Below are 23923 nucleotides of genomic sequence, written 5' to 3'. Positions count from 1 at the left end.
GACTACGAACAGGTTGAAAAGCCCCGGAGGCTCTTAGCTATATTCAAATACGGCTGGTTGCAGGTTGTGACCGGATCTGATACACAAGCTGGTGAGGAACTCTGTTTTGGTTTCTTTCCTCATTTTTTTTAGTTATTTTTTGTTCTTCCCTATTCTCGGTGGTTCCTGTTAGCCTCTCAGACAGACCCGCTGCTCTCCGACGCATCAAAAATCACTTCACGGATCCGGGAGCTTTGCCTCGGTAGAATTATTTTTAGAAGATCTCGCGTTGGTTCTCGTGCGGTACTGTTGGCTAGTCGCTATCCTATATTGCTAAAGTCGGAACATTTTTTTCAGTTGCAAGTCTGGATTAATAACTCAATTTGCTAACATGTGCTAGTCTTCTCAGTGGGATGTTAAAACACCTCCTACATTAATATGTTACTCTGCTAAAATAAATTAAATAGACGAATTTTGTTGTTCAGGTAGCATAGCAACGTGAAGCTAACGTCGTGACCGTGTTGATAGTACGATGAAAGATTCCCCATCACGCCTAACATGCTCACAATTCTCATTATGAACTATAGTTTCTACTAAAAGCAGCAGTAAATCCCCTCTGTATGTTTATTGAAGCCATTTCTTGTTTGAACAGTTACGTCCATTTTTCTGCACGTTTTCTAGTTGTAGCCTAGCATTTTCTTTTCTTGTTGTAAAGGCATTTATTACAGCCATTAACACTGCGTACTCCTATAAGCATTCTAATACCGTCAGTAAGCATGACTGGCTTTTCAGACTACTCTAAACATGTAATTATACATAATCGGGGTGAACGTGCATTTTTAACAAGACACCAATGTGTACTAGATTTTCACTATTTAAAACGGTGTCATAAATGGTCTAACATGACACAAATTGTTTAGATAATTTTTATTGTAAACCCTTTAACTCAATTTGGCACTCAAATTGCACAGGCTGGAAAAAAATCGCATTTGATCACACATCAAATTAGTTCCTTAATATATGTACTTGGAAATGTTGTCATACAGATTTTTAGAATTTACAGAATTAACTTCGCTTTTTATCTTAATGTAAAACCAATTTACTTGCAGTTTTAAAATTTAAACAATAAGCCATTATTTCCACTATTTACAAGAACATGAACAAGGAATGATATTCTGGATATGTTTCTGTTTTCAGTTTGGATTCTTGGAACTGCAGCTTAAAAATAGTGTAAAAAAAACCCCAAACTGTTCTCCATTTGTTTGAGGGGATGGAACAGCCAGTCACAAGATTGAATAATAAACTCAAATCAGACTCGCATTATTGTTTAAATTCTCTATAAGTTTCAATATTATCACATTTTTGTTCTAATCTGTATATTAAAATGTATATTACTTCAAGCTGAAGCTATAATCCACTATGAGTAGAGTGAGTAGCTTTAATCAATTGTCCTGCAGCATAAATTACTATTATTACTTCGAGTAGTTGTACTGAATTGTTATTTTCATTTAGTTGTATTTTATAACTACTTAATATGTAGTTATATCTTTTGATATTACCCTCAATTTTCTGAGAAATGCCTTACTGTTCCTTTCAGGTGTGACTTTTGTGCTTTATTTAATAAATGTTTGTGTACTTTATGATTCTCATTCTATTTCACATAGGGATGCTCCGATCAGGTTTTTTTTTTTTGCCGATTCCGATCCCCCATGAGGGCCGATCTCTGCCGATCATCTGGATTGACTGTTAATTTTTTGCTTTAGGTGTAAATGCTACTATGTGATCTGGCAAAATAAAAAAAAATATCTGGCAATTAATTAACCTAATTTATACATAAACATGCAAAATACTTGCAGACACAACACAGCAGCTACTCAGTCAAAAGGACAACTGAAAAATATGCAATCAGTAAAATAATATTTAATAAGAAGGCTCTCAGTACTCTATACACGAGTCAAATAAATCTGTCTATATCAAGTAATTTCAATTAAAAAAGGAAACATTCATTCAAAGTTAAATGCAGGTTGCATCAAAATAAACAATCCTGAGTTACTAAATCCAAACTTCCTGAGAGCATGGTTAGCTGATTAATGTTGGTTGTTTCTGACTGAGCGGAATAATTCTACAGAACACAGGAGGCAGAGGAGAACGATCATTTTTCAGAGATTATCTGTCTTATGAGCAGAACCAGCGTCTTACTCCACTAGCTTGATGACTTAAATAATTTTTCGGGTTATTTGTTTAGCTTTCTGACCATCATGCTCTTCCAGGTGAGTGTTGGTAGTTGTGCACAGCTTTACCTGCTGTCTGTTCGCTCCCGATGTCATTTTTTTCTTGCAGTGAGTCTCGATGTAGCCAAACTCCGTCAAGTGTTTGTTTCTTAAATGCCATATTATATTCGTTGTGTTGATGCATTTTGACGTGCTTCACCTCCGAAGTATTTTTCCGCTGTAACACGCAAACATCCCCATTCACTCACAGCGTTAAAGTTCCACACGACAGGATTTGTTGCTGTGCCCTTGCACAGTGTGGAAGAAAGAGGAGATCAGCTGCACATGCAGGCTGAGAAGTGAGATGCAGGTGATCGGTTTGTATGATCGGCTGCAAGAGACCGTGATCGGCGATCATACACTTTTTCATGGAAATCGTCCGATTACGATTGATTGTTGATCGATTGGCACGCCCCTAATTACAACCTGTAAGTGCTGAGAAATTATCTCAACTTATTGGCTTAAGGCTCCCAGGGTAAATGGGGTCAAGTCTAGCGGGGTCGCACTGATCAGTCGGGTGCTATTACAATATTTTTGAAAAATGTGTATGTGGTTCAGTCTGACAGGACGCGCTGACTGTGGGAGGCTGAAACACAGATGTTGCTCTGTCCTGCCACTGAAAGTGGAAGTTGTTGTAATCACAGTGTTCTTAACCACACATTTTTCCTTTGTCCTAAAAAATATTTTAGGAAAAAAAAAATTTTTTCCAATTCTAAAAAAAAAAAAAAAAAAAAAAACAACCTCGGGTTTTGGTTGTTTTTATGTCTGTCTCAGAACATAAACCATTTAAAATTTATAACCAGCTAAAGTGAGACTAAACAATCGAGAAGTTCCGGCAAAAGGTTCCTGATGCGGGAATATAGCTCTGTATTCCCACATTGAAGTGGATGGATGGTGCTAAACATGTCCGAATGGATGAATTTTCCACTCTATTTTTAATTTATCTCTGTTTTTACGGTTCCTATTTACAGCGAACTTTTAACTGGAACTGGCTTTATTTAAAAATCACATTTTTGTTCATCGTCACTATTTCCACCTTTCTCATACATCCTTCTGGGAGAATTCCTGTTAGCCGATGGGAACTTCTTGGGAGTTTAAGAATGAAAAGAAGGGAAAGTTCTTTGTAATATAAGAGAACCATGCTTTTACTGAGTGTGTTTTCCTCTGCTAAATTGACACGAATTTTGGTTTTAAAAAATCCTGAAATATACAGAACTATAATCGTGATCCACTCGTCTCGCCTCAGTCCATCCCAAACGCGTTTCCTGTTTCCTCTCGTGTTCTGTCGGATAAACTCTGGAGGAAGTAACCGCTCGTCCTTCTGCCCTGCAGGAAGGTCTCAGCGCAGCGTGGGTGCCCAGGGATCCACTGCCTGAGTGTGGCGAGAGCGGCGGCCGAGGCCCCAGAGACATGAACCACACCAAGGGCGGCTTGGTGATCTTCACCGCCAACTCGCAGCCGTCGAGTCGCGAGCTGGGCAAGAGGATCGCCGAGTGAGTATAGGATGGTCTGCTGATGTCGCCGGTAGCTCAGTGTGAACAGACCGCTGGAGTTCCTCACGACTCGGTCTGTTTTTATCTGCTACGTAGAAGGTGAAAGTGTTGGTTAAACTTCTCGTGCTGATGTGAAACAAGGAGAGCAGAAAATGGTTGGATGTTTCAGATCTCTGTGTCGGTGCAGTCCTGCTGACGAGGACGCTAACTTTAAGACCTCCTTAAATTTAAGCACATCTCTGTGTACGGAGGGGAAATGGTATTACTTTGATAACTTTTCATTTGCCGATGTGTCCAGTAGGAATGCAACCAATAATTATTTCAGCAATTCAGTGTTAAGATTCAAATGCTTACATTTTTAAATGTGGAAACAAACATTTTATACCCTGAAATGCAATAACAGCTTTTAGTGAACACTTCCTCATTTGTGTCATGTGAAGCTAAAACTGCCACATGAGAAGTTTTGTGTACAGTAAATTTACAGGAAAATTATTATTTTTTTATTGCAAAATCTATTTTTTTCACTATTTTGACTTAATTGCTGCTCTGAGGGTGTCGTCGTTTCACATTTTGTTTGAATCTGTGTACTCCAGCTAATGATTAATCGACAGCTCAATTAGTTGACGCTTATTTCAAGAATCGGTTCATCACAATTAATTAGATTAATTGTTTCAGCTCTGTTGTCCAGGCTTGTAGCGTTTGGAAATTTTACACATTTTGATGTCTGAAATGAAAAATATGTAACAAAAAACAATTTTTCTGAATCTTTGGGCATCAGCTGGTAGATTGCCAGGGGTTGTGACTATATTCTGCACACACTGTCAACTTTAGTTTGTAAAAGTGAGATTTTGATTATCTAAATATTGTGACATCACCATTAAAAGTGACCTCTGTCTGCCATGGAAGTCTTTTTAGAGCTGTATTCCAGAGGTAAAATGAAAAATCGGCCCTGATTTCCTTCATTTCAGGAGATCGGTGTTCTGCCGATATAGAAACCGATCTTCTCCTCCTCTGGAAAATCAACCACTTTACTCTTAACAAAAGTCATCACACTGTTACTAACTTAGCAACTGTATTGCTATAATTAGCAACTTTTCCAACATAAAAAATAGTCATCGGTCAAAATTGGTCCGGTCAGGCTTTTTAAAGGTCAGAGATCGGCCAGAAAGCTGCAGTGTTTGCATCCTGACTGTGTTTAACACAGTCGACTCGTGATCTCCCAGGTCTCAGGAGAACACCAAACCGTGTCGTTGAGCTTCTGTATAGTTGTTTGTCTTGGACACGTTACGTTTGGAAATGTTGTGACACTCGCATATTGGCCTGTCATTTTTAACCCAGAACCTGGATTAGGGACAGACTTTAAAAATATCAGAATGTAAACACAGCAGAGAAATAAACCACTGCAGCAGCGTCGCAGAGCTAAAGGGAAATCAATCAGAACCAGTCGGAATCGCCGGTTTTCCCGTTTGTTTGGCAACACGTCAGGTTACCAACTTTGAGCTCATTTTATTGAACGAAGTGCAGATCCCACTTTGCAGACACAAGCTACAGCCTTTGACTATATAAAGACACGTTTAGAGGAAATGAACAGCTTGGCCTGCTGGTGCTAAACGGCAGCACTTGAATTCAGCATGTTAACAAACCTAAAACATGTCCTCTGATAAATGTCACTGTCTTTTTTTCTTAACTTTTTTTTCCAGTGCTTTGAAAATGTGTATTTGCTAAGCTTTTCCATATTTAGTCATGGACTAATTTATGTGTTAGACTAAAGTCAACATGGTGTATGATTGTGAAGCTGCAGACGTTCCTAACTTTTCAGATTTCTCTTTGTGAAATTGTTAAAATCATGTCTCCTTTTCCTTCGGCTTCTGTTAAGCCTTTTATGACATAAAATACATTAAAATCCATTTTTAAATGGTTTCAATCTTTGCTTGAAGTTATGATGGTGTAAATTGTGAAGCAATTTAGTCAACTGCTGCTGTTTTAAATGTGCTTTGCTAGTAGATTTGACCTTCACTATCATTTGATGATCCTCAACTTTTCTTTTTTCCGTTTGTTTTCCTCTCTTCCCAGGCGGTTAGGGGTGGAGCTGGGGAAGGTTCAGGTGTACCAGGAAGCAAACAGAGGTGAGGTGATGACAAACAGGAAGTACCTTCTCTATAACCGTTTACTATAAGACCAGTGGTATCACAGTGTTAAAGATATAAATATATATGAATATGTGTTGACCAACTGTTCTCAGCGATATGTTTGGGGAAATGATCTGTGGGTTTTGTGTAGATGTTGCGTTTGAGGTCGTCATAGCAGCCAGTAGAAAACATACAGATTTTAAGAAAGACTGAAAAACATGCATTGTGGCTTTTTATTTATTATTTCTTTTATTTTGTCACATTACAATCACAAACTACAATGTGACAAATGTAAAGTATCACTTATCATGTAGAGAAATAATTTTAAAAATCTTCTACGTCACTATTAATATTTAGTTTGTTTTGAAGATTAATAATGAAAGAGTCATTAAATTGTAAGGATGCTTAAAACTCTGAGTTGTTTAATTGTCTATTGTACTGGAAGTCACCTTGGCTATTGGTGTGGGTGTGTGTGTATACAGCTATTGATTATTTTAATTATTGATTGATTTGCTATAGTAATTAATCAAATAATCAGTACTGTTAGTACTGTTAAAAAACAGTCTAATGCTTTTATTTCAAACTTTATCACATATGAAAGTTGTGGCACCATATTCCAAAATTAAACAGTGACGAAATAATGTTTTTTATTTTACCAATAACTACATAATTTACATATTTATAGAATGTGTATTGCTCAAATAAAATAGATTTAGCAAGCAATAAAAAAAAATAAAGTTTCTGTGAGGTATTCTGGTTTATTTTACATAAATTGGACTAAGTTACAACACATCTTGTTTTTGATAAATTGGTATTGCTCTTTGTTTAGCACACCCGTCGGTCCCCCTTTTGGAACAGGGGGACTGCCAATCCAGAGGAACAGCCCCCAATGTCCTGTTCAAAAAGGGGGACCAATTATAGAGGGGTCACGCTCTTAACCCTCCCTGGTAAGGTCTATTCAGGGGTCCTGGAGAGGAGGGTCCGTCGGACAGTCGAACCTCGGATTCAGGAAGAGCAGTGTGGTTTTCGTCCTGGTCGTGGAACACTGGACCAGCTCTACACCCTCAGCAGGGTCCTGGAGGGTGCATGGGAGTTCGCCCAACAAGTCTACATGTGTTTTGTGGACTTGGAGAAGGCGTTCGTCCGTGTCCCTCTGGGGGCCCTGTGGGGGGTACTCCGGGAGTATGGGGTACCGGGCCTTTTGATACGGGCTGTCAGGTCCCTGTATGACCGGTGTCAGAGTCTGGTCCGCATTGCCGGCAGTAAGTCGGGCTCGTTTCCGGTGAGAGTTGGACTCCGCCAAGGCTGCCCTTTGTCACTGACTCTGTTCATTACTTTCATGGACAGAATTTCTAGGCGCAGCCGAGGTGTTGAGGGGATCCGTTTTGGGGGCCTTAGGATCACATCTCTGCTTTTTGCGGATGATGTGGTCCTGTTGGCTTCATCGGAACGTGATCTGCAGCTCTCACTGGAGCGGTTTGCGGCCAAGTGTGAAGCGGCCGGGATGAGGCTCAGCGCCTCCAAATCCGAGGCCATGGTCTTGAGCCGGAAAAGGGTAGAGTGCCTTCTCCGGGTCAGGGGGGTCGTCCTGCCTCAAGTGGAGGAGTTTAAGTATCTGGGGATCTTGTTCACGAATGAGGGAAGAAGGGAGCAGAAGATCGACAGGCGGATTGGGGCAGCGTCTGCCGTGAAGCGGGCACTGTACCGGTCCGTCATGGTGAAGAGAGAGCTGAGTCAAAAAGCAAAGCTCTCAATTTACCGGTCGATCTACATTCCCATCCTCATCTATGGTCATGAGCTTTGGGTCATGACCGAAAGAACGAGATCACGGATGCAAGCGGCCGAAATGGGTTTCCTCCACAGGGTGGCTGGGCTCTCCCTTAGAGATAGGGTGAGAAGCTCGGTCATCCGGGAGGGACTCAGAGTAGAGCCGCTGCTCCTCCACGTCGAGAGGAGCCAGTTGAGGTGGCTCGGGCATCTGGTCAGGATGCCTCCTGGACGCCTCCCTGGTGAGGTGTTCCGAGCACGTCCCACCGGGAGGAGGCCTCGGGGAAGACCCAGGACACGCTGGAGGGACTATGTCTCTCGGCTGGCCTGGGAATGCCTTGGGATTCCCCCGGAGGAGCTGGAAAAAGTGGCTGGGGAGAGGGAAGTCTGGGCCTCCCTTCTGAAGCTGCTGCCCCCGCGACCCGACCCCAGATAAGCGGCAAAGTTAACTTGAAAATCACTAACAAATAAGGAACCATGCAGGATTTTCTTTCCACCATGACAGTTTGGTCCAGATTTCCTTCATTTTGGAAGACTGGCCGATACAGGAAAAGCCAATCTTGATTTGTTTCTCCTGCACAACATGAATTGAAAAGACCTACAGGACTTTATTCCAGTTCTCTAATGCTTGTTTTCTACCTCCGTTCTGGCTGTGAAGAGCTGGATCTGTTTGTCTCAGGATAACACATTGATTTGCCAGTTACTGATTCTTAAACTTTGAAACCTTTCCAAACGCTTCCAGAGGTTTTATCTAAGTGCCGCTGATGCAAGTCAGGGCAAATCAAAAACTGATTAATTGAAGCCACTCTGGTGAGGTCAAAGTACAGTATACGTTTCTGTATAACAGTCTGTTTTTGCAGAAATGCAGATTTGAAGTCACTGCAGCTCCTAGTTCACTCCGTTGGACCCGATGACAGTTTAGTTTTAGCTCCTACAGGAAGGATTCTGTCTCTAATCCCTGGTTTAGTTCTGGAATGCTGGTATGTCCAGTTTTCCACAGCAGTGTGGTAGGCAGATAGGAGAGAGGAGGAGGACAAACCTCACAGGCTTTGTTATGAGATAACACGGTGTGTTTGTGCAGCTGACTGAATTATTTTTTCATTTTCCGATATCTTGTCCTTGTTTCCGTAGAAACACGGGTACAGATCCAGGAATCGGTGCGAGGCAAAGATGTCTTCGTCATCCAGACTGTGTCAAAGTAAGAACCAGAAAGCATTTACACCCCTCAGGGGGTTTGGTTCCAGACTACAATTCTGACATGAAAAAAAAACTTATGAATGTTTTTAAAAATGCAGAATCATCTGAAAATAAGAGCCAGTACAACACAACTGCAAACTAGAGCTGATTTTAAAATCACCTGCCTCACTGGGGAGCCTTATTGCAGTCGCACATGCTCTTGCTAATTGATCAAGAGAGACCAGAGACAATAGCTGCATTTCCATTGAGCATATAATTACGTATGTTTACATTTCGAAAATAAATTGGAATACGCCAATTTTGATCTTTTTGGCAGTATCAAAATTGGTTCATTTCACAAAACTGCAATGGAAACATTTTTAAAGCATCACACGAGTCACATGATCAACACGAGTGGCGCAAACCACGAAGTAGACGACAAGAAATGGTCGGAGGATGTTGGAGCTCCATGTTTTTTTAATGTCTGTCTGTGATTTTAATTACACAGGTAGTCTTCTCAACATGAGCAAAACAAAGTTTTGCACACATTTGCGACGGAAATGCAGTGAGTGAAGAAATGCCAAGAAAAAGATCCAAGTGATTTGTTTGCTGACCCTTAAATACATTTTTCCCATGTCATAAGTGAAATAATCTCAGTTGAATTAGAACTATTGTCTATATTAAGGATTTATTTACTTAAAACAAGCATCTACATCTTGCTGAAAAGTTACTTGTAAATTAGTTGCGTCTTATTTCAAGTGTACTAAGATATTTGCACTAGAGAAATACTTGATAAGATTTAGTTTTTGCACTGTAGTCCAGATCAGGCGCTGTGTAACGGAGCACTGTGGGTTGTTTGTTTGGCCACAGTGATGTCACACATGGCTCCGCTTCCTTCAAGAGCTTTGCAGGGAAATACAATTTTTTGATTTTCTCGCAGTTTGTAGAAAATTACATGTTTCTCTTGTTTGTTCTTTTTTTCTGCATCAGGGACGTCAACACCACCATCATGGAGATGCTGATCCTGGTGTACGCCTGCAGGACGTCGTGCGCGCGCAGCATCACCGGCGTCCTGCCCTACTTCCCCTACAGCAAGCAGTGCAAGATGAGGAAAAGGGGCTCCATCGTCTCCAAGCTCATCGCCTCCATGGTGTGTAAAGCCGGTAAGTATGAGAGGACTGGATCCTCACACACTGTCATTTATTTATTCAATACCCAAAATTCATTGTGTATGACGTGAACACGAGTATGTGTACAGGCCTCACTCACCTGATCACTATGGACCTCCATCAGAAGGAGATTCAGGGCTTCTTCAACATTCCAGTGGACAATCTGAGAGCGTCTCCGTTTCTGCTTCAGTACATCCAAGAGGAGGTAAAAAAAAAAAAAAAGTCCTACATTTTTGTATCTAAAATGAAGGCCTTAAAGTCTCTTAAATTAATTTTTTAAAAAGTAAGTTGGCCTTAAATATGTTACTCACAGGTCTTAAATTTTATCTTGGCAGAAATAATTTTGTATATTCTATGTATTTAGTTTGTATTTATGTATTTGATGTTTCTGTCAGGCAAAATGTTGAATTACACAGACATCTTCATTGTGTTATGTGACTCACTGCTAAAATATCCTTGCTAGCTAGTTTTTTATATGTCTACTATGGGTGGTGTTCACATTTATCGCCAGTTGGTTGGACGGCGTTTGTATATTTCTTCGGAGATCTAGATCTTAAATTCCATTCATAATGGTCTCAGTCCAGCAAGAACAATACACTTGCTACAGTGACAACTCTTGTGACGGTGACAAACCTAACTATGATGCAGTTTCATATTATTAATTTTTTTTTTACATTTAAACCCTCAGATCCCCGACTACAGAAATGCTGTAATTGTAGCGAAATCTCCTTCTTCAGCAAAAAGGTAAGTTCTCCTTCATCTGCTGGTTAGAGTAGAGCTCGGGTTGTCTCTCTTTGTTTTACAATTACTTTGCAGGCAAAAGTTGCAGTGTCTCTCCAATGTTTTCACATTATTTTATGGTATAACCACTAACCTCCATATATTTTATTGGGATTTTATTAGAGATGCAGAATATATCTGAATGAACATCAGCTAATACCGATGTCAATACCAAGCGCTATCGGCTGTTAGCTTCTCAATGTTGTCAGAAATGACCACCTGCAACTCGGGTAAAGCTACGTCAGAAATATCTACGACTGGGGACCATCGACGTAGTCTGAATCTGATATCCTCAACAAATAAAAATGGTTGGTTATCCAGAGCGATGAGCTCCATCAGTTTCTGAGGGATGCCTTTTATCCTTGGGTGTAGCTTCTTGCTTTGAGAATGGACGGCTGGTGAGGTTTGGTTTCACTGCGGTTGACTGCTTCTTCGTTTTCCTTGCCTCCACAATGTTTTGTCATGGAGATGATGTATATTGGGGGTGATGTGCGGTGTTAGCTTTTATTTTATCTGGTGGTTGGAAAGTTCAATTTGGGTTTTATTTGAGCGTCTTTTTCAAGTTTGAGGCACCCCATATGTGAATTGTGGGAAACTGCTTCCTTTCAACAATGGCTTTACACTTGCCACTTTGAATTTGACAAACTTTGAAAAGTCTCCAGTGGTAGAAGAAACTTTGTAAGTTTGTAGTCAACCTCTAAATGGAGGATGTTGTGTTGCTAAGCAGCCGGTGGCTGGTCTGACCTCTGCCTGGTGTTCAGGGCTCAGTCATTCGCTGAACGACTGCGTCTCGGCATCGCGGTGATCCACGGAGAAGCTCAGGACGCCGAGTCGGACCAGGTAGACGGACGCCACTCCCCACCCACCGTCAAGACCACCGGAGCCATTCACCCGAGCATGGAGATACCATGTAAAGCGCCAACTCTAACACTTGCATCTCCATTGTTTAACCCTTTCAGTATTTAACAGAGACATTGATTTTTGTCTGCAGTGCTGATCCCTAAAGAAAAGCCTCCAATCACGGTGGTAGGAGACGTAGGGGGACGCATCGCCATCATAGTGGTGAGATTGGCAATAATCACTTGCGCCAGACTTGGCTTGATTTAAATTTGGAGCCAATTACGTTGACTCGCTTGTTCTGCAGGATGACATAATCGATGACGTCGATAGCTTCGTGGCAGCGGCAGAGACGCTAAAGGAGAGAGGGGCCTACAAGATCTTCGTCATGGCGACGCACGGACTCCTCTCCTCGGATGCCCCGAGGTTCATAGAAGAGTCCGCCATTGATGAGGTCAGAGCTTTTACCTCGATGTGTCTTTTTGTTGCTGTAATGTCCTCCTTTATAGTTTCCTCCTCCGCCCTTCAGGTGGTGGTGACCAACACGATACCCCACGAGCTGCAGAAGCTCCAGTGCCCAAAGATCAAAACGGTAGACATCAGCATGATCCTGTCGGAGGCCATCCGCCGCATCCACAACGGAGAGTCCATGTCCTATCTGTTCCGCAACATCGGTGTGGACGACTGAGCCACGCGTCACACTTTTTACGTGACTTTCTATCCCTGTGGGAAAAATCCTTTAATATGTTGCATCTCCTTTCCCTCTCGCACTAACACAGCTTCAGACCCAGAGGTTAATCTGTTGGCTGGTTTGAGGTCAGGTTAGTGTTTATGCTGGAATACAAAACAAAATCTACTGTTGTTATGCTATATTTATGTTTGTTCCTAACTCATGATGACAGCCTAATTCTACCTGCTACCTTCAGAGTCTTTCTCTGACGACACAAGATGACGAATACAGTTTACAAACTACCCCAACTGACACACATCTGTTCTTCCTTAAACTATTCACACCCCTTGAGTTTTTCACATTTTGTCTTGTTACAGTCACAAACATCAGTGCATTTTATTGGGATTTTAATTGATAAACCTACGAAGTAGAGAAAAATTCTATACATTTTAATACTTTCTATCCCCACCACCTGATGCTTCTGCTGCTACATTTCACTGTGTGGATGATGTGTTCAGGGTAATGTGTAGTGTTGATTTTCCACCTCATGTAGGTAAGATCAGAAAACATTCATTTATGTCAGGACTGCTTTTGGCCATCTTTCAATGGTGGCTTTCTTCTTGACTTCCAAATTTTACACTCTGTTGCCCTTTTTCTCTTTTAAGTCCACGATCTACACATTTTTTACCCTCTTCTTATGGAAATGACCTGGACTTGGAGTGAAGGGTTGAAGTCTACTTACTAATATTTAAGAGTTGAACAGATAAATCGGTCCCAATTTCTTTAATTCTTTAATTTTAGGTGATTGGCCAATGAACCGATCTTGTCTACCTCCGCAAAGATCTGAAAACCAGCCACTGTCCCCGTAACAATAGTCACCCCACCTTTGCTGACTTAGCAGCTTTGTCGCTATATTTAGCGACTTTTCAAAATCGTTATCAAATCATTCAGAAAATTGTAATCGGTGCACCCCTAAATGTTAGACCTCCGATCTGCATGAGGTCACCAACGGTTTGTTGCATCTCCAGGATTGTGAAATGAGTGCAGCTGGTGATGTTGGGCAAATCAAAGATGGCATCCGCAGAGACCAGACACACGTGACTTTTTGTGGGTCTATTAAAGCTGCAAGCTCTGACAGCACACAGGTGGAATACAAACGGAAAAAATACTTTTCTGTGCAAGTTTGCAAACATTGATGTTTGAGGTTATAATTTGACAGGATGTGGAAAACCTTACTCATTGGATATGGAGTACTGCCTAGCCTTCCGCTGTCTGAACACTTCATTATCTTCCTTATTTGCCTTCTATATTTTTTCCACTCTAAAAACTAATGTAAAACATTTGTACTGTCAAATTTTTTGCAATGAATGTCTCTTGATTTGATCAGTTAGAGGTCGTACTGAGAGTCGGTGCCTTCTGCAGGGGTTTGAACACAAGCCTTTATGGGTTCGCTGCATATCTGTTAATGTCACTGATTGCTTATTGAAACTGCTGGATTATGCAGGTTGAAGCTAATTAACCTATGCTGAGTATCTTTCAATTTAAATGTCTTTTTTTTTTTTATATACATTTTTTCAGGTTGATTGATAGTTTAGCTTCCAGTTAGCCATATATCTGTAGTTGCCATAGAGTTAGATTATGATGTGTCAAATGTTTTTATTTTTTTAAATTTAACTGGAATTGACAGAAAATGTTTCAAAATTCTAACTGGAAATCAGATTTAACACTCGATCACCTGTGTAACGTTTTTCATTAATAATCCATATAAATGATCGTGCCATCATTACAGCGCTTCCATTTAATGTTGGGTTCTGCCATAAATGAGCAACATTTGTTGGTAAATCTTACATTTTTTATTATTTTTAGATTTGAAGGTGTGAATAAAATAATGTTACATATGATGGTTTTTAATGATAATGAAATGGGTAAATACTTGATCCTTGGATCTGTGTGGAGGACAGGAGTTTAGTTTGTTCTAATAGGAGATGTTCCAAACTGGAGCTGGAACTGATAAACGGGCTTTTTTTCTGACACAAAGCTTGACTGAAGCAGGTGTTACCTTGCCCGATGTTTCAAAATAATAAAAAAAAAATGTTTTTGTATTTATTTTCTGCACCAAAAAATGAATAAACATGTTCTAAAAAGAAAGCATGTAGTTTTATGTTGACTAAATAATTCGTAAAAGTGCACGCGGGGTGTCTCCGAACCCCTAGAGAACGGCGCACGAGGAAAGGCGGTCGGGTCGACTCGACTTCCTCCGGGACGGCGCGCAGGTTGACATGTTGCTGTTGTCTTGCAATTCTGTAGTTACTGGCGTAAAGAGGTGAAATAATGTGTCCATACACACGTCGAAGTTCTCTTGGTAAAAAAGCTCGCGCTCACCAGAACAAGTTCACAGGGACTACAGTAATCAGTACAGCTGTCCCTGGTTCGATTCCAGCTGTTACAGCAAAATCTGTGACCCATAATTTTCTGTGACCGCAGGCGTAACAAGGGGCTTCAATGTTTTTGCCGCAGGATTAGGATCCACATTTATCTTAGAGTGATAACGGTATTAAAACTTAGCAAATAATTATAAATCTTTAATATTAAATAGAAACAAGTAGATAATGTTATGCATTTTATTCAAAAGTTAATAGAACAAAATGTTCAGCCTGCTTGCCAGCAGCACTCATCAATACCACTGTTGCCTCGCAGCAAGAAGGTCTTTTGGTCCATATCCCGGCCTGGTTCTCTTCTGGTACTCCGGCTTTTTCTCGACTAGTGATAATAGGTGTTTAGTCTGAATTCAATGGCAAACAGAAGCTTCATTTTCTTCAGTTTATTGTTTTCAATGCAGACATGAGCAATGGGCAGACAATGGGGTAATGGCCGACAGCGTCAGGTAAAACACATGTAAAGGCTTCATAGAGGCAAAAGCAGCATGTTAAACTAATACATCATTAAAAGGCAAACTGATCACTTTCTGTGTTTAGACAAACCCAAAGTGACCACGGTTTTGGTGATACAACAGCTATTGTACAGCTCACATTAGTTCAAAATAGAGATGAAACTGTAATAAAAATACTAAAGACATAATAGGACTCAAGTGAGTTGCTTATGGCTGATTTTTCAATCTATTAAAAACAAACAAAAAGTCTTTCAAACAAGCTTGTTCCCATCCAGTTTGACTGATATTTAAACATACTGCAGGTTTCTTAACAAATACTTGGTGTAAATAATTACAGCATCTGATTCGTTTACGCCGTATACAGCAGGTGTGGAGTTCTTAATGAAAATGTTCTCAAACAAAAATATGAAGCTCATAGTCCTTTTTTTTCTAAACTCGACCAAATGACACCTACAGTCTGAACATACAAATACTAATAAAACCTCTGCTGTGAGGATATAATGTAAACATGTGTATTTGATATTTGTATTGTAAGATTTTTGAAGATGAGAACTCCTTAATGGCATATTTATGATGTCCAGATATTTTTCTGGCTGTAAAACAAAAAGAAACAACATATTTAATTAATTTCTAACCAAAACAACATGGGCCCAATTTAATTTCTTACTGTTCTACCAGTAATGTGTCCTAATCATAGCTTGCCAGCAAGCTGCACTGTCTCAATAAACACAGTCATGAATGAATTCAGACAAATAAGAGACAAAAAGCCTGCTGCTCTCGCTGACAACAGCAACTCAATCTACCGTTTCTATACTGTCCTAAAGCACCGTTTAGACCATCCACACAAATAACTAATCTCCAGTGGATACCATTAACATTTGAACAGTTAAATATATAATTGTAAAAACATACAGAATACTGTAACAGCAGTGTGACAAGGCCGATTAGTCTATTCTCAGCATTTAAAAAGCAAAGTGACTCACATTCCAAACAGCTATCTTCCACTACAAGATTTTAAAACTCCTAGCATATTTTAGCATTTACCCGAGCAAAGATGTGATTTATTTTTGAACAACCATGACAATAAGCTTGATACACCATCAAAATGCCCTTAAGAGATCTTATTTCCATATTTTAGGCAGCTGTCACTGACTCAAACTCTGTAGGCTGAATACTGGCACAGGGAGCATCTAATTTTTGGCTGACGTTTGTTTGCACAGAATTTTTTGGATAATAAACCTGGTGCTTTGTCATGTTAGTGTCCCCACACTAATGTGACCCAGAAGTTAAACCACTATGCACTGTTAGCTTAATTTCTAAAGCTAATGAGGCTTTAGAAATTAAGCTAAACCTAGGTTTTACTCGCTAACGGTTAAAAGGTACTGATATTTGTTCAACTATAAATATAATGTAATATTTAGACGTCCGTTAGCATAAGTTTTTACCAGCTAGTGGTTAAGGGCAATTAGTGTTTCAAAAATGAATATTAAAAAAATAGAAACCCGTTACCTTGAGGTGTTACTAGCTAAAGGGTAAGGACAATTACGCATTCAAAAAGTGATTTTTAGGTGCCTGTTTACACAATAAGGTTTTGCTCGCTGATGGCTAAGAACTTAACTTAAATGTGAAGGTAAAGTAACTGTTAGATGTTATTTTTGTGAGAGCTGCAGCTTGTACTTGTTACCCTTACAAAAGTTTGTTAGAATGAAATCATTCGCTACTAGCATGTTTGTTTTGTAGCAACCTACAGGCTAGCTAAGCACAGTTACATGCAGGAAATCAACATGGCATGCTGAAATATAAAATTTACAGAATTGAAGAAGAATTGAAATATTCTGCACTCAGGGCAGCGAGACCTTACATATTATGTAAATCAATTCACCTTTTTGGGTGTAAATATTTGGGGATACAATTTCAAATTGTTTTTTACACTAAAAGTTCAAACACTGTTACAGAATATTCAAGTCTGTTTTAAAAAAATTGTAATGAATTTGACATTTTTAAAACCAAAATGTAAATGTTACCAAAAATGTAAATGAAAAACTAAGCTTTTCAAAAGTGGTAGATTTCCAGAGTAGATTTTGTTGAGCAGTCATCTTAAGTTCTTGTGGTAATTTACATAAGTCAATAATTATTTTCAACAAGCAAACAAGTTAATTTGGATCTGTCAGAATATAACATGTGAAAAACTTTTTAAAAAATGTCTCGAGTGTCTCTGAAAAGAATGCCAGTTTAAACATACATTTAAAAAATCAATAAGATGATCAATAAAATGGTGTTATTCTTATATTTTTGCATTACAGTTTCTTGGACAAACTGATCGTAACACAATCTGCTTAGCAATAAGCAAGTCACCTGGGTTAACATACCCAGAATGCCCTGTAAACTGAAGATTTATTTTTAGAATGAGCAAACCCGAAAAAATTACTTTCTAATGAACAACTGTAACATTTCTAAAATGGAAATTGTTTAATTATAGTAGAAATTTGTTTTGCTTTTGGGTCAACTTTTGCTAACTCATCTTTCTCTTTCATCAAAGTCAATAAGCTAAGAGAATAATCTATTGCAGGTAAGATATTGATAGCTTATAAACCTCGATTAGAGCACTAGAACACCAAAAACCCCAGCGTGGGACCAACTACTATGTGGGCTCACAGTATTGGACTTATTTGGATTATTGGTATTTAATACTTTTTGGATAAGGGTTTTTTAAAACACAAAGTATCATATAAACATGTTGTAGTTAGTTCTAAAAATATCAAGACCTAATTATTGCTTTATTATGCTTATATGGTTTTTATGTCATAACATCAAATAAAGACAGTTCCCCTTCCAGAATACTGGCATTTTCATTTTTCTTTTAAGAATCAGAATAATTTTATGACTTTAAAAAATTAGATTAAAGCAGCTTTGTAGAAGTCAGTAAAAACAATACAGGAGAATATTGTTCAATAATTTTGTTGATTTTGTTTTGTTCAAACCACAAAAGCTAGAGGCTATGTCAGGGATGTGAAACACTGAAAGTCGAACTTTTTCCCCCCACAATCAATCATTTGTTCTTAAAACAATTGTCAGACTCCGAAATGTTTGGAGCAACTTAAATCCAAACGTGGGAGAAAAAAATCCCCGTCAATGCGTCACACAACTGTCTAGAGCTGCGTTTCCATTGACCGTACAATTGCGCAAATTGAAATTGTGAAATGAAAACACTGCAATTTTGGAAAAAAGACAAAAAAACTTTTGCGCTAGGATGAGGTGGTTTTTCAGCCCTATGGTAAAAACACCTTTTCTCAGCTTCACATGACGTGAGTCACGTGATCAACAGCCGGATGTTACTCCAGGCGGAAAAGATGAAGAAGACAACAGGAAGTGGTAGGAGGATGTTGGCCCGGCATGTTTTTTTTTTTGTTTTGTTTTTTTTAACAAATTACCACTTGAACAAACTTTTTAACGTGTGATTGCACAATTAAGAAGAAGAAGAACCTGTGATTTTAATTGAGTTTCTTATTTAATAGAAACACCTTGAGAAATTGTGGGGGGTTTCTCGACATTGACGGAACGATGCCAACAAAGTTTTATGCACATTTGTACTGGAAACGCAGCTTCAGAATGCCACTGCGCTCGGCTTTCTGAAACCCGATACTGATCTGCCCCTGCAGCAGCTAAAAAAAAAACATCTTATGTAAACGAACTTAGAGCTGGAGGTCCGGCGCGCCTGTAGAGCCCACAGACAGCACTCACATGAGAAGCTCTACCCGCACAGAATAGAACACTTACACCCTGTTTGCCACTGATGTAGATAGAAAAAGAGATGAAACGGAGGAATATGAAGCATCATTCACTCATGGCACTGCCTCGTTCTGATCTTCCAGATCCAGCCAACCTGCCTAAGCTAGTTAAAAGCTTTTAAATAAACGAGTAGGGAGTATATACACCGCCGCCATTCAGACCTTATGGTAGACACACTGTCAGCTGAAGGAGGGAAACCACAGACATGGGTTTCCAAGGCTCTCTGCAGTTTCACAGGTTTGGATGAGAAATGTGTCTTTCAGATTTTTTTTATTTTATTTGTTTTTTATTTTTTTAATTGTATTTATTACTTAACTACCAGCGTTCTGTTGGCTTTTTCCTTTTAAACATTGTGTTCCCTATCAGGATTCCTTGCCGGGTCATCAGGTCAGTTCCACCGCTCTTCGTCTCAGTAGTCGTTGAGTCCATTGATCGATGCCAACAAACAGAAGAACAACTCGTCCTCTTCGTGAGGGGGAAAAAAAAAGAAGAAGCAAACTGGCGGTTCGCTGAGTTCAAAAAGCAACAATCATTTGTCCTCTGCTCCGTTTTGTTCTGCATTCATGCCCACCGTCTATAAAGCACTTTGTGACAAGCCTGGGTATTAAAAGCGCTTTTTTTTTTCTCGTTTTTTTTTTTTGTTTGTTTGTTTTAAATGAAGTCAGTTGAATTATAATTAGAACCTGGAAAGATACCGTTGATGACGAGAGGAAACAAAAATCCACAGATGGGGTACAAGTCAAGTGATTGTGATTTGAGTTGATTGCCAAGCTGGTTGACAGGAAGACACACAAGAGGAGGATTCCGGTTATTACAGGTGGTGCATTCTGGGAGGGGATGAGAGGCCGCATCCTCCTCAGCCTCTCTTTTACGATTGCCGCTTTTAGTTTTTTTAACAGGTCTGTCCGTGCAGCAGATGGGTAGTTGGAATTGAATATGGCCCTGGTCTGAATGAACGCTGACCACCCCCTCTTCTGGTCACAGATAGGAGGTCGGACTTAGCAGCAGCTTAGGGTGGTGAAGGGCTCTTCAAGGCATCCACTTTGGTCTCCAGGTCTGTAATCTGTGGGGGGAAAAACACACAATATAATGTTAATTCATTTGTAGTCAAATGAGTACTTTAGCCTAACAACTTTTTGCATTCGTATTGAGCTGGTATGACAGGTTTGCTCATAAAAACCAAAATAATGCAACAACAAATATAACAAAAAGACGGAAAATATTTCTCCTAAGCACAACTCTGAAAAATGTGAAATATCTAATAATTTGTTCTAGAATGGAGGGTTTTGTCCTTGGTTGTGCTCCTCATTGGGTAGCAATCCACTCAAAAACACTTGTAACCGATGTTTATAACTTTGGTTCCTATTTAAGCAAATTACTAAGTCAAGCCAATCGATTTCACTAAAGATAAAAGCATGGATGAGTTTCTCTGGGACATTCGTCCTTTAATCCTGGAGATGTTTTGCAGGTGATCGAAGGCCGACTTTGTAACTGTCTTTATGTGGCAGTGAAGGGTCAGGTCAGAGTTCATCACTACCCCCAGATTTTAGGCTTGTTCTCTAGTTTCCACCTGTGATAACTGAATCTGTCTCTAAATCATTTTTCTCTGTAGGTCCAAAGACAGTGACTTCAGTTTTGTTTCTGTTCAGCTGAAGACGTTCCGACGGATCCACCTGTTCAGGATGGGTTCATAGTCACCTGGTGAAAAGTGATCTATTGACAATGAGGTTTTGGTCCCTGACTTTTTGAGTACAAAAATAATCTATCAATTGTAACCCACTTTGGTGAACGTTCTATTGAGTTAGCAAAGGGGAATATTTTGTTAAAAAAACGTACAGCGCAACAAACGCTTTTCTTGTATATTTATTACAAGAAAACAGTAATTCTCAGATGTGTAGTAGCACAAAGCTAAATGACTTGTTTAGCGGCTAGCTTTTGTCATAATTGTGTCAAGGCTTGTATAAGATTTAGTGATGTAAAATAACTATCCTGTTGAAAAGTGGACAGAGAAGCTGCCTCCAAGCATTCATAGTTGTATCTAACTCCAAACCATCCACTGTGTAGAGCACAGAGATCAACATGTCTGTTCGGTAACCATGGTAACCTCTAATGGAGCAGAGAGCCTGGCAGTTTGAGCAGGTAATATGCTATATAGCCACTCTATAAAGATGCTTCAGTTTATGTATCAAACAAAAAAAAAATAAAGAAATGTTAATAATATGATTATACCTAATAATTAATATGCTAAGTAATGTTTTGCTGTAATCAGAGTAATAAGTTATAATAATACCACAGTAATATGCCTGTTACAGCCAGTGATGGTTTCTGATAACACGGGCAGTTGCCCAGGGCGCTATGAGGAAAGGGTGGCGGGGGCGCAGGTCACATGACTGAGCTGAACTTTCCAAATCTTGATAGTTTGTTGGGTTGTTTGTATTGTGGAAGCAAGCATAGAGATGAGAAGATGTGGCACTAACAGGGAACAGCACGAGCCGGCTAACAGCTAGCATCGCTACATCCGTAGAGGGAATGGAAGCCAGCGTGACGAACACGAGCAGGTCACAGACCTTGTCCTGCAGGTTGTCTGTTTCTTCTTTGTGTGTCGCCTCGCTCTCTTCTTGTGCACGCCGCTGATCGGTCTCCTTCTTCAGGTACTCAACTTCCCTACAAATCACAAACACACATTCATGTTTAACTCTACACTCAATACCAGCACATTTTACGATTTAGCATCCAGATCAGGTACTCCACTCCGTTTTTTTTACTTCTCTTACTTTTGCTGGTATTCTTTAATCATTCTCTTGGCTTTGTTGTATTTCCTCTCGAGGGTTTGATACTGGGCCTGCGTTTCTTTCAGGTGTTCATCCACAGCCTAAAAACACACGCTTAGTGTTTAAATGGCCAGAAACCAGCTTTTACTGGACAAGGGAGCTGTTATTATTATTTTCATTTATTCTCTATGAAATTACCTTACACAGGGATTGTGCCTCCATCCAGTAGCCCTCGAGCTTCTCCATCCTCTCCTTGCTGTCTCTGATGTTTTGCTCCAACTGAGCGCGCTCCATCCGCCAACGCAACTTATCCTGCTCCGCATGAGCCAGCTGGAGGTAAGGGGGTGTCATTGTGGGAGGGAGGAGGTGGTACGTGGGTGGGAGAGCCAGCATTAAGTCATTGTTGAGAACAGACAGAGATGTGTTTTCTCTTTTGTACCACATGTTTTTTTGTTTTTTTTTGTAACTCATCCTGTAGAAACGAACTGAAAACAAAGTGGGCTCACCTTCCTCTTTAACAGCTGGATCTCTGCCTGCGTTACCGCATGTTTAATCTGGAGCTACACCAACAAAAAAAGATAGCAGGACATTTGGTTTAAGCTCGGAGCATGTAACAAACCCAATAGAGAAAAGTTTATGTAAGTAAAAATTACAAGTAAACATCAGTAAATTTGTTTTGCTGAAAACCAAACGCACCTCCTTGAATTTGTGGGCCAGTTTCTCAGGATCCAGCTCCACGGGGGACAACGTGTCCTGGTTCTCCGCCAGGTCGAAAACCTCGATGGAGTTCGGAAACATCGGGCTCATCTCCTCCTCCTCGTCTGTAGCGTATTCGCCAGTCTGTCAACAAATAAAATACATTTAGAAGCATAAAATGAGAGAATAGAGAAGAAAACTGATGATGACAATCAGTTAACTGCTAGCTATTAGTCCTGTAAGTCTTGTAAGTGTTATGGGCTAAAACTATCCATCCATTTTCTAACACCCTTGTCCCTCAGTGGGGTCAGGAGGGTTGCTGGTGCCCATCTCCAGCTAACGTCACTCCAGAGGCGGGGTCACCCTGGACAGGTCACCAGTCTGTCAAAGGGCAACACAGAGACACACAGGACACACAACCATGCACACACACACTCACACCTAGGGGCAATTTAGACAGACCAATTAACCTGACAGTCATGTTTTTGGACTGTGGGAGGAAACCAGAGAATCAGGAGAAAACCCACCATGCACAGGGAGAACATGCAAACTCCATGCAGAAAGACCGGGCCAGGAATTGAACCCAGAACCTTCTTGCTGCAAGGCAACAGCTCTACCAACTGCACCACTGTGCAGCCCAGGCTAAAACTAAGTGACATTTTTCTCTGACTTGAGAACGTCAAACACAATGTGGCGGCGTCTCAGTTAAAAGTAGGAACAGCAGCGTGGTTTGCTGGTTGCTTTTCTCAGTTAATATAATCTCTATTAGCAATAAAAGCTAACAAACAACATATTCAAGCACCAAAAAGACCATGTTCACTGTCTGAAACTGAACAGCAAATTGTTTGATTAATAAGATATTATTATCTCAACTTTCACTACGTTGGAATCCACAGTGTAGGCTGGTGAGAAGCCTTTCACTTTTCAAGTTGACTAATTGTGACAAATTCAATAATTTTTTTGTTTAAAAAAATTATATTATTGGAAGGGAGTTTTATGCAGTTTGAACAACAAAAAATGTAATTAAGCTGTATAATGAATGTGAATATTCAAGAGAAAGACTAAATGTAGCCAGAGCCTTCAAGGTAAAGCATCCAAATGATTAATGGCAACCTCCCAACCATTTATCTTGTTTTTCTGCTCTACATCACAAAGTAAGTTAATCTTACATTAACAGGCTGTATTGAACAAACTAACAGAATTGCAATCAGATTATAAAGCCATGATGTTATCATCATAATGGATTTTCAGCTCTGCTTACACTTCTGTATTGACACAAAGACAACCTTGATATCAGCGCATTTATAGACCACAGCAAACAAGATGTCTATTAACGTCTTTTTCACACCAAGGATTAATGTCTATTATTAATGGCTATTATTAGGAATTTTAATGTATCGATCCTCTTTCAACAATCCATTTAATTTCCTTTCACCATCCAATTTACAGCTGAGTTATGCAGGAATTACATGACTAATTCATAAGGAAAACGACCAAGCAGATAGAG

The 23923-nt window shown here is 39.8% G+C and overlaps 2 protein-coding genes across 3 annotated transcripts in view; one reads left to right on the top strand and one right to left on the bottom strand.

Moving 5' to 3' along the window:
• The first annotated feature begins 1562 nt into the window (after positions 1 to 1562).
• On the top strand, positions 1563 to 14418 carry LOC103468316 (phosphoribosyl pyrophosphate synthase-associated protein 2). The gene is made up of 11 exons (XM_081609622.1): positions 1563 to 2249; positions 3582 to 3742; positions 5816 to 5868; positions 8770 to 8836; positions 9805 to 9977; positions 10073 to 10188; positions 10672 to 10727; positions 11525 to 11673; positions 11755 to 11825; positions 11908 to 12054; positions 12130 to 14418. Exons 1-11 carry the CDS (start codon positions 2238 to 2240, stop codon positions 12286 to 12288), a joined length of 1164 nt encoding a protein of 387 aa, XP_081465748.1. The 5' UTR covers positions 1563 to 2237; the 3' UTR covers positions 12289 to 14418.
• A 658-nt stretch (positions 14419 to 15076) lies between these two features.
• LOC103468315 (neurabin-2-like) overlaps positions 15077 to 23923 on the bottom strand; it is a 30020-nt gene continuing 21173 nt past the window's right edge. Inside the window, exons 10-15 of one of the 2 annotated variants that reach the window (XM_008415292.3) lie at positions 22417 to 22560; positions 22227 to 22280; positions 21919 to 22050; positions 21724 to 21821; positions 21517 to 21613; positions 15077 to 20012 (exon numbers count right to left, since the gene is read on the bottom strand). In XM_008415292.3, coding sequence (XP_008413514.1) covers positions 19959 to 20012; positions 21517 to 21613; positions 21724 to 21821; positions 21919 to 22050; positions 22227 to 22280; positions 22417 to 22560 — 579 coding nt within the window. In that variant the 3' untranslated portion in view covers positions 15077 to 19958. Of the gene's footprint in view, positions 20013 to 21516; positions 21614 to 21723; positions 21822 to 21918; positions 22051 to 22226; positions 22281 to 22416; positions 22561 to 23923 lie in introns of those variants that run through there. The other variant, XM_081609621.1, reaches the window with a different exon arrangement.

Source organism: Poecilia reticulata, chromosome 8 (genome assembly GCF_904066995.2).
Source record: "Poecilia reticulata chromosome 8, P_reticulata-male-v2, whole genome shotgun sequence".
Lineage (NCBI taxonomy): Eukaryota > Metazoa > Chordata > Actinopteri > Cyprinodontiformes > Poeciliidae > Poecilia > Poecilia reticulata.
The sequence above is the reverse complement of the archived record's forward strand: the minus strand, read 5'-3'. Positions and strand labels throughout refer to the sequence as shown.